The sequence below is a fragment of the Lathamus discolor genome, chromosome 1 (genome assembly GCF_037157495.1).
Source record: "Lathamus discolor isolate bLatDis1 chromosome 1, bLatDis1.hap1, whole genome shotgun sequence".
Taxonomy (NCBI): domain Eukaryota; kingdom Metazoa; phylum Chordata; class Aves; order Psittaciformes; family Psittacidae; genus Lathamus; species Lathamus discolor.
Genome location: NC_088884.1, coordinates 57,300,158 through 57,316,100, shown reverse-complemented (window position 1 = coordinate 57,316,100; position 15,943 = coordinate 57,300,158). Strand labels below are relative to the sequence as shown.

Here is a 15,943-nt window from a genome sequence, read left to right as displayed (position 1 = left end):
CCATTCTCTCCTCCCTGTCAGAGTACTGGGGGTGTAGGTGGGATGGAAGGAAAGGGCTCTCTTACACGTGTGCCCTCTGCTTCAGCCTGAACTGATCTTGTCTGCCCCTACAGGAGTCAGGCCCCTCGATGATTACAGAATCACAGAATCACAGAATCCCAAGGGTTGGAAGGGACCTCAAAAGATCATCTAGTCCAACCCCCCTGCAAGAGCAGGGTAACCTACAGTACATCACACAGGAACTTGTCCAGGCGGGCCTTGAATATCTCCAGTGTAGGAGACTCCACAACCCCCCTGGGCACCCTGTTCCAGTGCTCTGTCACTCTTACAGTAAAGAAGTTCTTCCTGATGTTAACGTGGAACTTCCTATGCTCCAGTTTACACCCATTGCCCCTTGTCCTATCACTGGATATCACTGAAAAAAGCCTAGCTCCATCATCCTGACACCTACCCTTCACATATTTGTAAACATTGATGAGGTCACCCCTCAGTCTCCTCTTTTGCAAGCTAAAGAGACCCAGCTCCCTCAGCCTCTCCTCATAAGGGAGATGTTCCACTCCCTTAATCATCTTTGTGGCTCTGCGCTGGACTCCTTCAAGCAATTCCCTGTCCTTCTTGAACAGAGGGGCCCAGAACTGGACGCAATATTCCAGATGCGGCCTCACCAAGGCTGAGTAGAGGGGGAGGAGAACCTCTCTTGACCTACTAACCACTCCCTTTCTAATGCACCCTAAGATGCCATTTGCCTTCTTGGCCACAAGAGCACATTGCTGGCTCATGGTCATCCTCCTATCCACCAGGACCCCCAGGTCCCTTTCCCCTTCACTACTTTCCAGCAGGTCAACCCCCAACCTGTACTGGTACATGGGGTTGTTCTTCCCCAGATTACTTCATTCCTAACACCGACAGGGTGCAGGAACACAGGAATCCCTGCTCTTCTGACTCCTTTGCCTCTCTGTCCTGAATTGCCCAACCTATTCCTCTTCTCTGCCCTTGCCAGGTTATTCCTCCTGGGGTCCCTGCCGCGCCAGTCGCACACGTTGTTCTTAGGGCAATGCTGAGGAGCAATTGCCGTGTTCCTGAGCAACTTCAGAGAGACACCCGTAACATCCCTTCTTCTTGCCACACACTTCCAGGACCCTTCCTACCGTATGCCTGCATCCTTTATGCATCTTTTTTTATGCTCTACTTTCCTAATTCCCCTTCATAGACAACTCTGGGGAGGAATGAGGAGCCCAGAGCACAAACACTACACTCTCATCACACCTCTTGTCTTCCCACACAGTTCTTGCAGCCACATCAGTGCTCTCGGCCCGCCTCTGATGCACGGCATTTTCCTACTACTCTTTCTCTGCACAGGCAACTGGCCTGGGGAACAGGGAGCACCCCTCACAGCACCCGAGCTGCATGCGGAGGCTTCTGGGCTGTCCTCCCGGGAGAGATGGATGCTTCCCCATATGCTCCCGGCACCCCAGTAGCCACCAGAGCTGCCTGCAAGCCTTTCTTCAGCAGACCACTGGCAGGGATCACCAGTGGTTCGAAACATGCTGCTCACGGTGGGTCACCCAGCCATTCCCATCCAGCCAAGTGCACTGCAGGTTAAGGTGCCTATTGGTTTCTTGGCAAGGAGAAAGGGCTAAGAATTCTGGCAACACCAGCAAACAGAAAGTGCTCACCACGTGAAATCCTCCATCTCCTCAGAACCAGACAATACTCTTTATGTATCCTCAGAGAAGCAAACTCCACTGTTTCTGCAGAGCAGTCCTCCTAAATTCATGGAAAAGGTATCCTGCTCTTGGTATCTTACCACAATGCAGGGCTGTGGTAAGATCACTGCTGTGCCACACCAAGCCAGGTAATGCATGCATCAGACCTTTCCTGCAAGCAGTTTCTTTATGCAACAGATGGTGCAAACAGGAGAGGACCATTAGCTCTCCATCTTCCTTATAAACACGGAGCTGCATTTAGCTGCAGTCGTAGGTCTTGTCATGGTCAAGAGCAAGCTAAAGCTTATTTACCCAGACATGCAGTTTCTACAGGACAAATGACTTTGTCACTGTTATTGTTTTACTGTTTAAAAAGCCACTAAGCCCAGCAACATACATCTTGTGTTCCCCACCTGATACACTAGAAAAAGGGATGCAGGAATAGGTGCCGCATGCAGCAGGTTTGATACAAGGCGAAACTCCCCCGTCAGGTGCCTGCTTTTCAGTCGGCAGTTCTGCCAAACATGCCTTGATTCCCATGCAGAGGTTTCTCAGCTAGCTACAAGATCTTTGCCATGAAAACAGGTTAAACGTGTTCAGCAGTTCCCCTCCAGGAACAAGCCTGTGCTTTCACATTCTCACCTTCTAAGGAAGTGCTGCCAATACTGGTGGATTAAAAAAACCCACAGAAATCTCAGGTTTATGCTCTTAATGAAGGGTTCTTCCCATTACCAAAAGAAAGCTGCAGTGTGTTATCCCTCCTCTAGTATAAAACTGTGGCAGACTCCAGCACCGGCAGTCACCTCTGCTCGTGGGCATGGGTGCAAGGAAAAACACAGAATCGTGCAGAAGAAATCAGTTCTTTTCAGACTTCCAAGAGGTCTTTTCTCAGACAGACAGGGAGTGTTTCTTTAAATGATGGAAAATACCCCAGTGCTCCTTACTATGATTTCTGCAGCTCTGCCGTCTTTGGAGATGGAGTAATCAGCTATGGTAACTGGCACAGATACGACACACAGAATCATGCAATCAACTGGGCTGGAAAAGACCTTTAAGATCAAGTCCAACCATTACCCCAGCACTGCCAAGGCCACCACTAACCCATGTCACTGAGGGCCTCATGTTACATGGTTTGTGAGCGCTTCCAGGGACGGTGACTCCACCACTGCCCTGGGCAGCCTGTTCCGATGCCCGAGCACCCTTTTGGTGAAGAAATGTTTCCTATCTAAACCTCCCGTTGTGCAGCTTGAGGCCGTTTCCTCTTGTCCTTCCACTGGTTACTTGGGATCAGAAATGATCCACATGGTGGAGCTGCAGCTGATACAGCTGTTTCCTGAGGTATGCTCTCCCTCTGAAGAGTATTGGTTTTTCCATGATTAAACTCAAGTGTCTCGTTGACAGGGTGATGCTGCTCTTTGTGCTGTTGGTCCAAATGGCCTCGCTGGTTCACACTTTGAAGGACTGCATTTTGAGATGCACCCTGACGCTTAACAGCTCTATCTGGAAAAGACCAAGATTCAGGGAATCCAAAACCACATGAATGCTATACACAAACTTCTTATACAACTTATAGGAACTTCTTATAGAAACTTACCTTATATAACTGCTCAGAGACTCTGTAGACAGGTTTTTTTCCCCACAACCACTGGATGCAGGTGGAGTGGGAATTCCTGTGCTGAGCTTATCTCGGAACTGCTTCCTATCCAACTTCTTGTTACAGCAACAGAATGGGGGCAGGTGGGAGGTGGGGGAATTTCTTTTAAAGTTAAAAACGTCTCTCTTTGCAAACAAACATTTTTATACAGATTGGAAGATCAGCAGTCTCCGAAACAACCACCAGGCAGCCCAGTCTGATCAGGTTTTATCTGGTAAAATTGTCTGGTTTGTTTTATCCTGTAAACCAATCGAACTGCACAATCATGGAGACTTTCAGCCTTAAAGCGCATCCAGTTGCATTGCAGAACAGAAATCAACGGAACTGCTGGATGTCACTGATGTGATTCAGGCAAATGCATCAGTGTTTACAGAGTCTGCCTACAGCATCAGAAAACTGTGCTCTCCATAGAAGGCAGAATGTGCTAAGACACACACGGACCTTCAGTTACCTGCCCTCCAGATGCTGAAACAAAATGAAGAGTACCTCTCCTTTTTCACTCTTAGTTTTATTATAAAAATCAACATTTCATTTGTTACAACTCAGTTTATAGCAATAATTGGAAAGGATTTTTGTACAAGGTTTATATACACCTTACAAGTAAAGCACTTTATTTTACAAAAAAAAAAAAGTTAGTGAATGAGTGAACAGGGCTGACCAAATGTTGGTCATTATAATATAAATACATCCTTGCAAAGCACCATCGTACCAAAGTTGATGAACAAGAGACACCAGCTGGCTTTAAGACAATGACAAACAGTGATTAAAGCTTACAAAAAAGAACAAACAAAACGAAACACAAGATTAAAACTCTGAAAGCAGCACCAGATCCTTCACTTGCAAACAAGGCTAGTTCAGCTTAAGCCTGGTGGTATCCTCCTCACAAAACCCACTTTCATTTCCCCTGGCTGACTGTTAACTGCCTGGCTTAAGGCTACAGCCATTTTAATCAGGACTTCAAAGCTGCTCCTTGTTCATTTAAAAGAGGGGAACAAAGCTGCTCTCCAACAGCTTCACGGTAACAATGATGCTGCCTGCTACTAAGACAATCTCTGGCCTGAACAGACTATGGACAATTCAGTTACCCACCCTGCACAGTTCTGCAATGGATCACCCCATCCCTCTATGTGCTACACTGGCATCATCCACCCAGCTGCCCTTTTTAAAGATGGCAAGGAAAGCCACTGCCCATTTTGGATCACTATAGTGTTTTATTTGACCTCGCCTAGAAAGAAATGGAATGTCTTGCAGCCGTTTTCAAGCTATTCGATCATTCCTAACTTATTTTCAAGATGCTTCTGTCACCCTATTTTAAAAGTCAATTTCCAAGCAATAATCCTAACTGCTAAGAAAGCGATTTCTGAATAACAATGTTCAAATTGTTTTTGCACCCAGTGAGCCAGCTATTTTTTTGTTGTAGAACTAGTAAGTTACCTGTTACATGCACAGTACATGTTCAAACTGTCCATAACAATACTGTGCAACAAACATGCTCACGACAAAAATGGCAGGAACAGAAGAGACTGGTTACTTCTTAAGAGATAACCTGAAGAAGTCAATTGGATTCAACAGCATGTGTGATCAGAGAGTTCTGTAGTTCAAGCAGCTTTCTCCAGAATGGTGCTAATCAACTAATTGAAGGAGATTTTGCCAAGCAATAAGGAATGGAAATACCCGATATTCAAGAGAGCGGCCTTTTCTTCATCTTAGCAGAGACATAACTCCTTTAAAGTAAAACAAATGAACTTGTGTTTAAGACTCACCAATCAACCCATCTTTAGAGAAGGGGCTGTAACACAGAATGCACAGCTGAACACCACCAAAGTCTGTTAGTGCAATAGAGGGATTTTCTGCATGCACCACCCACTTGCAGTGGCTTGCGGAACCTGTCATGTCAAGCAGTTTGGGTGCAGAGAGGCTCAACCTGACAGTGGTGGGGTGTGAATGTGTATGCACGAGAGAGAAAAATACTAGCTTTGGGTAAATTCACATTATCAAAGATAAGAATACCTGCATACATGCACTTTGACATGCACGTGGTGGGGAAAAATGTTATGGCAGTAATTTGGAATTTACAATACTGAAAGTTACCACTCACAGCAAAATGAATCCTTTGACATCAACTGGCTCACGTGCATTACTGTAAATATTTCATTTAATGTACCTGCACAGGTTGCATGAATTCATATTCACGGTAACAGTTACTCAAATGCAACTTCTACGTGCATGTTCCATTTATCGTATTGATGTTCTTTTCCAATAAATATCTTGGTATCCAAAAGCAGCAGGAAGGTATGAAACGTATGCAGTACAACATGGCAGGTATGACTTTAAAACAGAAGACTAGGTCTCATTAATGTTGCCATTGAAAAGGCCAGGATGCTGTTGCACCTGAAAAGGTTAGTTCTCAACAAATTATGCTGTAACGTCCCTTCTGTTTTCTTTCTTGAAAAAAATGCAAAGGAGTGTTCTGTTCCTGACTGAGCATGCCAGCTACTTCCATTACTAGACAGACAGCTAGGAACACTCCCCAGATGTCTACACAGAGGAAAAAGTGCACGAGTATTTGTGCTAATGCCTTACTGTGTATGTGCCTGATGTTGTGAGATAAAGACATTTGTGCTTAGCTTAAAAGACAAAGAGCAGTTTTCACTGACATCAGTGAGACCACTTCCACGCTAATGCTACAAAGCCACTCTAACCATCTCCTTGAACTGAGTATGTGCATTATCCAAAGTCCTAACACCTTGGTCAGTTTGAGAAGCATGATCCCCACTGAGGGAAGGAGAAAGCATGAATCACAACTGGCTCAGTGGTGGAGTGGAACAGAGAGAAATTGCTTAGTCCCACGTTCAATCAGCCTATGGTTTATCCACTGGGAGCATGTCAGGTATGCACACTAGTTGCATCAACGCTTTTGTAATTTGGAGATCCACTCAAGAGGAACTTCACAGATCATCAACTTTAAAAACATTTTACTCTTGATTTACTGGGAAAAAACACATGTACTTGCAAAGGCAGATCGCTGCTTCCCACTGAATAAATTCTTTGGTTAGTCCAGATGAGAAACAGCCTGCTCTCTATACTGGTCATCTCCAGTGGAAAAACACAGCCTGCCCATCTTCCCTCTCTTCACGTGACCCTCCCAGAGGCAAATCACTCAAGATACCTGATGCACAAACCAAAACGTATGTATCAAAAAGACTTGATCAAATCCTACACTGAATTACCTGTCCACCTCATTTGACTTCAGCTACGTATGGCTGTAAAGCAGCAGCACAGAAGGCAGGCAGCACGATCCATATGCTGAGAACTTTTATCTTCTGAAGAACCCTCGCTGCAAATAACACAAATCTACCTGCAAGAAGGCCCCTCCAAGACAGCGCCTCAGTGAGGCAGCCCACCCTCACCAGAAAGAGGATACCACTCCTTAAGCTCAACCACCTTAGAGTTTTTCAAACAGAAATTGGCACACTGAAAATAAGTATTTTGCAAGAAGAGACCATTGCCATCGCAGTACAAGCACTTGGACTGAGATACAACAATGCGATATTCTTCTGAGTTCATTAGTGCAAGTTTCCACATGTGAACCCCACACGGAATGCTGCACATGAAAAAATGTAAACAACAGAGAAGTTTCTAATTCTCATCGGCATGCCAGCCTCAACTTCCCCCGCCCCGACACTCCCGCCCTCCCCCCTTCATATAAATGGTTTCGAGTTCCCTTATGGTTAACAATACCCTCCCCAACATCCACCCTGCTGGAGAACACAAACAAGCTTCTTCACCAGCAAGGAAGAGCCAGAAGAACAGCTACCACGTTTCCTAGATACCCAGAATGACGCTGGCCAAAAAACCCACTTAGTATGCCAGATCCAGAGATCAACTGTGATAGCCTGGAGACCACACCAAGGCTTTTTAGAGTTTCCTCAGGTATCCTGGACTACTAGGAAGACCCTTTACTACAGCTGGAATCCCAACGCCATGGTTTTCCTTGGAGCTGAAACCAAGTGAGACTTCAGTAGTCCACACAAGCGGCAGCAAGGATCAAATTCTGTCCACAGCGTGAATCAAAGCCCATGTCACAAATTCAGATTACTTCTCTTTTAGTTGAAACTGGCTGGGAAACAAGCAACAGAGAACAATAAAGCCCAAATGGCACCTCGGAGGAGTTGTTAAACCTCTGCAGCCCAAAGGCTAAGAGGCACAAGCTCCTCAGTACCTTTGTCTTTAAAGAGAAGACTCAAGAGGGCTAGTCTTTGAAGGCATCGAGCACCTTCAAGGGATTTGATGTCAACAGAAGGTGCAAATGTAAAATGCCATCTAAGATCAGGTATACTGTGAGCTCCACTACAGTCAAAGCAAATTGAAAACACTGCGCTGGAGTCAAAGAGGAGTTAATAATATCCTAAGGTTGCCCCCTCAACCTACACAAATAATGTTTTCACTTGATTATATACTCTCCCTGTCAAAATTACCACGCTGAGGCTGACGGGAGAAGGGGCTAAATAAGATAATATACAAAAATAGAGATGCGAATATAAAATGGTTTGGTTAAGAGTATCTTAAAATTTGACATTCACAGCGGTTAATACTAAAGTATTAAACTCACACCATGCAAAAGAGGAGGTATGTCAAAATCATACTGAGAAAAACTGGCTTTACCTAACACAAAGAAATCATGAGCAGTTAATACAGCACGGGAACCCCTTCCAATGATCAAAACATCTATTTTTTTTATGGACAGTTGCTCCACTGAAAGTTAAATGCTTCCTTACTAGGAAAAAATAATATATATATATTTATATATATGATTTGTATACTGTGATATCAATATATACTGAAAGTACTGCAAGGATATATTATTCATTTACAGTAACACTAACAATCCATGGTTAAATTTATAGTTTATAAATATGCTGTCTATATTATATGTGGTATAAAAATATCTGACATTTTGTGGGCACTAGGTCAAAATAAGGTTTTCTTTTTTTAAGGGACTAAAAATCATTCAGGTATATGCATATTACCCTTGTCAATTACGTGAAAATCGTACTGACCTGGTACAAAACAGAATCCCACCGTGTTGGCAAAGTGAAGAAGATCATGTATAGCATGATACTCTCTGCATGACAAGGCTAATCAGGATAAAAACCAGAATTTATAGCAGCCCAGTTCTAGCAGTACTTTAAATAAGGATATCATGATTTAAAGTGACACAGGCAGGAGGAAAGGATGCAGAAAAGATGGGAAAAGCTCAACAGGAGAAAAAAAACCAACAAACCGCAAACTTTAAAATATAGCCAACCAAAAAATCATTGAAATTCCAGAAGCAAGGAGAGAGCTCTAAATGCTCTAGTTTGGTAAACGCATTATGGAAAAACAGAGGTGTATTCATTTAAAAAAGCATGTGACTCTTGTTCTGGATTCACTGCTACGATTGCTGTATTCCTGTAGAAAACAAAGCCCTTTGTGTAAGGTTAATATCTGTCCTGACTGCGTTTTCAAGTTTAACTTCAGTTGCTGGCCCTCCGCAGTTAACATAGAGGTTATTTGGCTACTTCCAAGTATCTATGGTATGCTGCTCTGAGACGGACATTTTTATTCTTAATTAATTTAAACATTTTTGGTATTGACAAACCCCACATATCACCTCGCTGGACAAGTAACACATCCCGGTCCTTCCATTTCCTGATGTGCTCAGTCACTTCACTGGATTAAGGCATGTTTTTGTGTTCCACTTGCAAAAATAAAACCTTTTTGTACAAATGTCTGGGTTCTTTTATACAAAAATTTTTCTTCTTATGGCACAAAGCAGCAGTTGCTGTTTAAGAAAATATATAAATATCCTTTTTTTTCCTTATTCTTCTGTACAAATATCTTCAGTATTCCTCCACCCCATTTAATAACATTTAACTGTACACTGTCCTACCTCATCCTTCGCCAAGAGCTCCCTCCCCCCTCCCCAGTAGAACACTTTGTATTTACACTTTCACAGCGGAGGCAGATGATGGGGTGGGGGGGCTTCCCCTCATGAGGAGTCCGTGCATGGGGACGGCGGCGGCGGGTAGAGGTGGTGGGAGTAGCTCCGCTCCGTGTACGGGGAAGGTGGGCAGCTCTCGTAGTTCTCCTCCGCCGACAGGTACTGGCTGCGCGGGGTGGGTGGCGGGGGGACGGGCTCCGAGTCATAGTTCAAGTCACTGGTATAGCCCTTGGCTGTCGCTGCCGTGACCCTTCGGCTTGGGGCATAGTCACTGTCACAGACATCCGTGCTGCAGGGCGTCGTGGGAGGTGCAAAGTGACGGTAGCTGTAAGGCCTGTAGCTGCAGGGGGGAGATGCATGGGAGAAGAGTCAGCATACAGAAAGACTGGGCATTTCCGGCAATGCACTCCTGAGCAAGTGAGGGTGGATAAGCCAAGGTGGAAACAGAGTGGGTCAACCTCTGCAGCAGATACACAGCATCACGTTCTTCTCTCCCTCTTACACTTACCTCCCCTGCAGAAGGCCCACCTTTGCACTACAGCGTCAGTCGAACTACAGCAGCTAGTGAAAGGGATGATAATTATCAATTACCTGTGGACAACAGGCTCCCTAAGGACTCACTTTAAGTAGAAGTTGCTCCTAAGACAGTGGGGCAGGAAGGGCATAGAGGTGTGTATGTGAAATAACTGTGTTGCAATTATATGGACAAGATAGCCTGTTTCCATTATGCTATTTATGATACTTCCAAACCCAGGCAGGGACACTTAAAATTGCCTGGCACATTCACAGCAGTCAGGAGAATCACTCGCCTGGGATGGAATTCCCAAAGGCTGCTACCACAAAATAGTTTTTAAAATAAGCCCAAGATAGTTTAAATAAAACAAACTAGAAAAAGAGGTGCTTGGCAGCTACAAATACCAACATTACAGTCAGCTGTCGGGGGTGGGTGGGCATGCATGCAGCTCCTTTATATTCAAGTCAGAATGTCAGGAAAGATGGGGAGAGCAGAAGCAGCAAGGCCAGAGTTTATTTTTGGGTAGGGAAGCATTCAGAAAACATTCAACCCTATTCTACATCCCAAATTCCATTTACAATACAAAAAGTCCTATTAGCTAACTAGCAATGAGTGTGATTTCATGCTGGTGCCAAAATTTGGGTTTCTTTCATTAGAAAATTACTCATCATTTTAAAAGATTTTTCATATGGCTGCAAGGGATCATTATAAACATCTGGTCTGACCTTCTGCACAAAAGAGGCCATATTTTCTGCTAATGGAGAAGAGATGTCTTATCAGCCCCAGAGACCTCATTATCCAAAAGCCCCCAAAGGCTCTGTGTTAGGGAGGCAATTCTTTCAATAGACAAATGGAGTGCTCTCTTCTTATTGACTAGATCTTCTAGTGGTTTGGGAGGAGAACCTTTACACCCTTGGGTAGTAGGTGTCTCTTTCTTTATTTCTGGTAATTAGTTACAAAATGATAATGCACTCTAGCATCTTACAGGGAGGGTTAGAAAGATGCATTCAAGTCAACAGAGAAAAAGCTTGCATGCCTACACATGTATGTCAGATAAAATAAGCAAAAGGTTAGCAACCTTTTTCAGACAGTAACCCTTACGTGTCAAAGTAGAACTTCCGTGCTTTACCGAGGCCATAATATTGTTACTTCTGACCTACTAGCCTATAAATTGCCACCTTTCCTCCACGTGGTGTTTGTCTATCATTTCTGATAATTCTGCAAGAAATTATTTATAACAGAAGGCTAAAAAAAGGCAGGGGTAACTCCAAGGTAAGTATTTCTGGCTCAGAGTTATCACGGTACCAGGTTTCTTTTGGCTTTTAGCTAATTTTGTGATGAGCGTTGTCATTCCTCCTACAGCAATACACCCGAGAGGTGTACCACTAACCCACCTCCCACACGATTTACCTCTGCACTTCCATGCATGCTTCAGTGAGGCAATACGTGTAAACCCATTCAAGCACCTGTTTTAGTGCTTGCGGAATTAGGGGTTTTGATTGCAATTCTTCTGGAGTAGAGACTGCCTTTCTTCTGCATTTTCTCTACTAACTGCTTTTATCCTGAAGGATGCTATTGTACTAGCAATTACCTGTAGGATCTGTGAGTGGATGGGCTGTTTGAAGAATACCCGAATTCCATGGTATAATGTGAACGTTCGGTAGCTGGTGATGGTGGTGGGTTCAAAATCTAAGGGTGAAGAAAAATAAAAATAGCCACAGTTAAAAAAATAAATATGAAGGAGACAAGAAAATACCACTTTATAAATCTTCTTTTTAGTGCTGTTTAGTAGGAACCTGAAGTTAAGAACTGCATGCATAGCCCCTCCCAACAGACAGGTTTTTTCTTCTGTTTAATTCCCAGTTCTTTAACAGACACTGGAGATGCTGCTTGTTACCATTCCCACAGAAGCTATTACTAAGCTCTTCTCAAGGAACGCTGAGTGCTGTTGCTATTTTGACATACCTAGTGCTAAAAAGTAAAGTTGAATCTAGCTGTTCAATACTATGTTGTCACTAGGGATACCACTGCCCTAGGCAAACTGGCAGATGTCTGCTCCCGCTAGCTGTAGTCCCCAGGTATTATGCTGTTTATAGTACTCGCAGTGGGCTGTCCGAGACGAGTATTTTTTCCCTATACAGACATGCTCTTACTGCACAAACAGTACTGCGATCAATATAAAGATGTAACATGATGGGTTAATTCTCAGAACTGAAACACAGTTTTCAGCTTGCACTGACCAAGCATGTAACCCCAACACTCGATAGCGGCTTGGGAACTTCATAGAAAAATATCTAAAACAACAACCACAGAGTCTAGAAGTAAAGAGACAGGGAGCCCTCAATGGCTGGTACCAATTTCTATATAGCATCTAGTGCAGCACACTATCCATTTGTGACTGAAGGAATGCTATGGAGTTGCAAGACACTTGTTCATTTAGCTGTCATCATGACACAAAACTTCATTTTAATTCCTTGAAAGGTCTATACAGAACCAGCCATAGTTTTACCTCCAGAGGCACATGGCAGAGTATAATGAAAGGAGATCACTCTGCCAGAGATGCTCAACTTTTATTGGGATTTTTTTATCTCCCTTGACATTCAGTCTAATATCTTATTCAGGCACTGATCTCTCAACTTTTTAAAATTAACAGAAAATTCCTATGCTATTTTGGAAACAGACAAGTCCCCTCTCCCTTTCCTTTGAAAATCACTCACTCCATATTCCAAAGAGTTTATTAAGATAGACATTTTAAACAAAACATTCATCTGTCAATTAATTATTCTCAGAAACACTCTGTCACTTCCTTGAAAGTTATGAAAAGTCTATGAATAACAGAATGACTTACTGGAGGAAAGTAAGTGCCTTTGGTACTTGAAGAACTACTGGAAGAGGCTCCAGTGACATGGGCCCTGTCATAGGGTGGCCCGCTGCTCCCTCCCATAATGCTGAGGGAGCTGATCACAGATTTACCTCGAGACATCCCTGAAGAACAAAGATGGATGTCAATATTCAATTCATTGAAGTAAACAGAAAAGAAAGCTTAAATATGATCTAGAGGATAACAGCAGTAGAAGCACAACTCCTAAAACCAAAATGAATCATGCAGTATTAGGAGCAAATTCAGTGCTCCTTGACGGACAAATGGAATGGAGACTGTCGGAATAAGCACAGAATCATAGAATAGTTAGTATTGGAAAGGACCTTATGATTATCTAGTTCCAACCCTCCCGCATGTTGGGTTTGTGTTTCAGCTACTCAACTGCAGGACCTGGCACTTGGCTAACCTAGAGAAACAGATTTCTTTCACTTGAATGGCTAGAAAAGACTTCAGAGAATGGGCATTCAGGCACTACTTCTGTGCCTCAGAATAAAACATGAAACTGACTCTGACCACCTCAACTGTGCAACTGAAATATGTGTTAGAAGAGAGGGTTTGTGTTCTTTCATTTTGACACCGTTCAGTGAGCTTTTGCTACTGGACTGAAGCACGCTGGCAGAGAGTCCAAGTGGGAAATGGAGAGGTATGCCACTGTGCTCGAAGTAATGGTGAGGGTTCTGCCCAAGGATACTTTATGAAAGCAGGTTATCACAGAAAGTAAAGACATTTGGTATATTACTTTAACCCTGTAACAGCCTCACAGAACCTCTGTGTTCTGACTGGAACCTGCTGAATCCAAAGCCACAAATACATATTGAATCAACATATACAGAAGCAATGCATATAAATGATGTGCAACATTGCAGTTAAGTCTTACTTTTCAAACATTAGTATCCTCATGTGCTTGGATTGGTGTTGAAAACATCATCATCAAAAGAAATAAGCTGAAACCACAGCGCTGGTCACTACAGACTTTACAGTAAGTTTCATGAGCATACAAACCCAGTTTACAAATCTAATAAGAATAATTACATAATGTTTGAAGTCTTATGAATATAACTCTGGGTAGCTTCACACGGCACTGTCACCACACTTTGCTGATGCTGTCATAGTCCAAAAATAGGCTGCTTTAGTGTCAAAAGAAGAGAACTCCCATGGTATGTGTACCTATTTGATCATAGAATCATAGAATGACCTAGGTTAGAAAAGACCTTTAAGATCACTAAGTCCAACTGTTATCCCAGGACTGCCAAGACCACCATTAAACCATGTCACTGAGGGCCTCAGCTACACGGTTTTTGAACACTTCCAGGGATGGTGATTCCACCACATTCCTGGGCAGCCTGTTCCTAGGGTAGTGTTCGCAGCCTCATAGACCTCAGCATTGCTAAGTTCTGCATATAATAATACTACATTGTTAAACAGTCTTGTAGTTCTGCTAAGTATCTAAAGGCTCGTGATTAACATAGGTAGAATAGCAGTCCATTTTTATAAGGAAGGATGGTGACAAGCCTTGACAGTCCTGGCTTCCAACAGCTTCCAAGAGTTACGTATCAGGAATGGATGTTTCCTGTGCTTTCATGTATAGTATCCTCAGCTACAACTATGTGGTCGCAAAGAGCAGGACAAGGATCACATCATTTACTCACCAGGAAGAGACCCTGACAAAGAGCTTGGGTGAGGCACATAACCAAGAGGTACAGAGGCTGGTCCATGCACCACATAATCATTGGTCATCGTTTCCCCATCTCCCTTCATGCGTGGGCACAGCACCCTCTGGCAGATGAAGTACATTGCCCCAACCACAAAAACTGTCAGGATCACACCAATGATGGAGCCTATAGTGTTGTTGGGCTGTGGCGCGGGCTCCTCCGTTGTGTCTAAAAGCAAAAATGAAAATCAGGCCAAGTAAGTTAATGCAACAGCTTCATGTGCCAACATCAGTTTTACTGACATTTTTCAATAAAGGAAAAATAAAAGCCTCCTCTTCTGCAGGCAGACAACAGCTTTCAAATTACTATATGGGAGGAATAAACAGGCACTGGGGCAGATGTCCATAAGAGCTACCTATGCTCATGGATGACCTCCACACATGCAGAGAGGTTTTTGAATCACAAATGACAGGAAATATACCGTACATGCATAAGCAGGGGGTAATAAACCAGGTCGCTACCTTGCTTCCTGCTGACAGGCAGGGCTATCCCCCTTGAACTTGATGAACAAGACCTGTAACCATGACTCCAGACAGCACTGTGCTGGGGACTCCAGTTATGCTTTTTCTTGTCATTGAAGACAATGACAACTATTTTTCATGTTGCACCTCATCACATAAGCACCTAGTTTATCACTCAGTGTAACAGAGTGGCACTCCCTTTTCTCAACTGTGTAACATTCACTTATGCTGAACAGCAGAGGTTATGCATCAATGATAAAATTCTGGGTTTGCTGCTATTTATTAAACTACCTAACATATTCCACATCTGACCCACACCGATGGTTACAGATATAGCTGAGCATCAGCATTATACACCCCATCCTTATGAGGAATCTGTGTCTGAAATGATTATTCAATAGTCAAAATAAATGGCTTTCCCGACAATACCAATTCTAAGCAGTGATATTTCTGGGAATAAATGACAACCCCCTGCCTGTGCTTCACGAATTTGACAAGAAAAGCAGACTTTAAAGTATTTTCCTGTTCCAGTCAGTGTTTTACATCTTATCCATTACTGAAAGTCTTTTCCTCAACACATTTTCTTCTCCCTGAACACCAAACCCACATTTTAACCAGCTTGTCACAGTCTAAAGAGATAAGTAAACAGACTTCTGATCATACTGGAAGGGGGACAGCGACAACTGCAATCTCACTCTGGGTGGGCTAGTTTTTCATCATCTGCTACAAAACCAGCCAATACATGAACTGTAATAAAGATAACTATGTATGTCTGTGATAATGTCACTAATGACTTGATAGCATAACAGAACATCTCCTATTACTCCTTCTTAAGTTTAAGGGCCAAACTCTGGCTTTGCATTTTCAAGTTATGCGTGCGTCAACCATGATACACAGATCTCTAGAACAAGAGGAGATGTCCCTATTTACAATTTCTTTTAAAGCACCAACCATGAAAATGAATTTCCAAGTTGCAATTCTAAAGGCAGTGGTTTTCTTGCAGAGCCCTAGAGATTTCAAGGTAGGGGACAT

The 15,943-nt window shown here is 43.3% G+C and overlaps 1 protein-coding gene across 2 annotated transcripts in view; it reads right to left on the bottom strand.

The window, feature by feature from the left end:
* Positions 1-3,849: 3,849 nt before the first annotated feature.
* The window catches only part of LRP6 (LDL receptor related protein 6), a 129,111-nt gene continuing 117,017 nt past the window's right edge, over positions 3,850-15,943 (bottom strand). For both annotated transcript variants that reach the window (XM_065672505.1, XM_065672514.1), the window contains 4 exons: positions 14,388-14,618; positions 12,706-12,842; positions 11,449-11,546; positions 3,850-9,683 (listed from right to left, as the gene is read on the bottom strand). In XM_065672505.1, the coding sequence (XP_065528577.1) occupies positions 9,392-9,683; positions 11,449-11,546; positions 12,706-12,842; positions 14,388-14,618 (758 nt within the window). In that variant the 3' untranslated portion in view covers positions 3,850-9,391. The remainder of the gene's footprint in view (positions 9,684-11,448; positions 11,547-12,705; positions 12,843-14,387; positions 14,619-15,943) is intronic.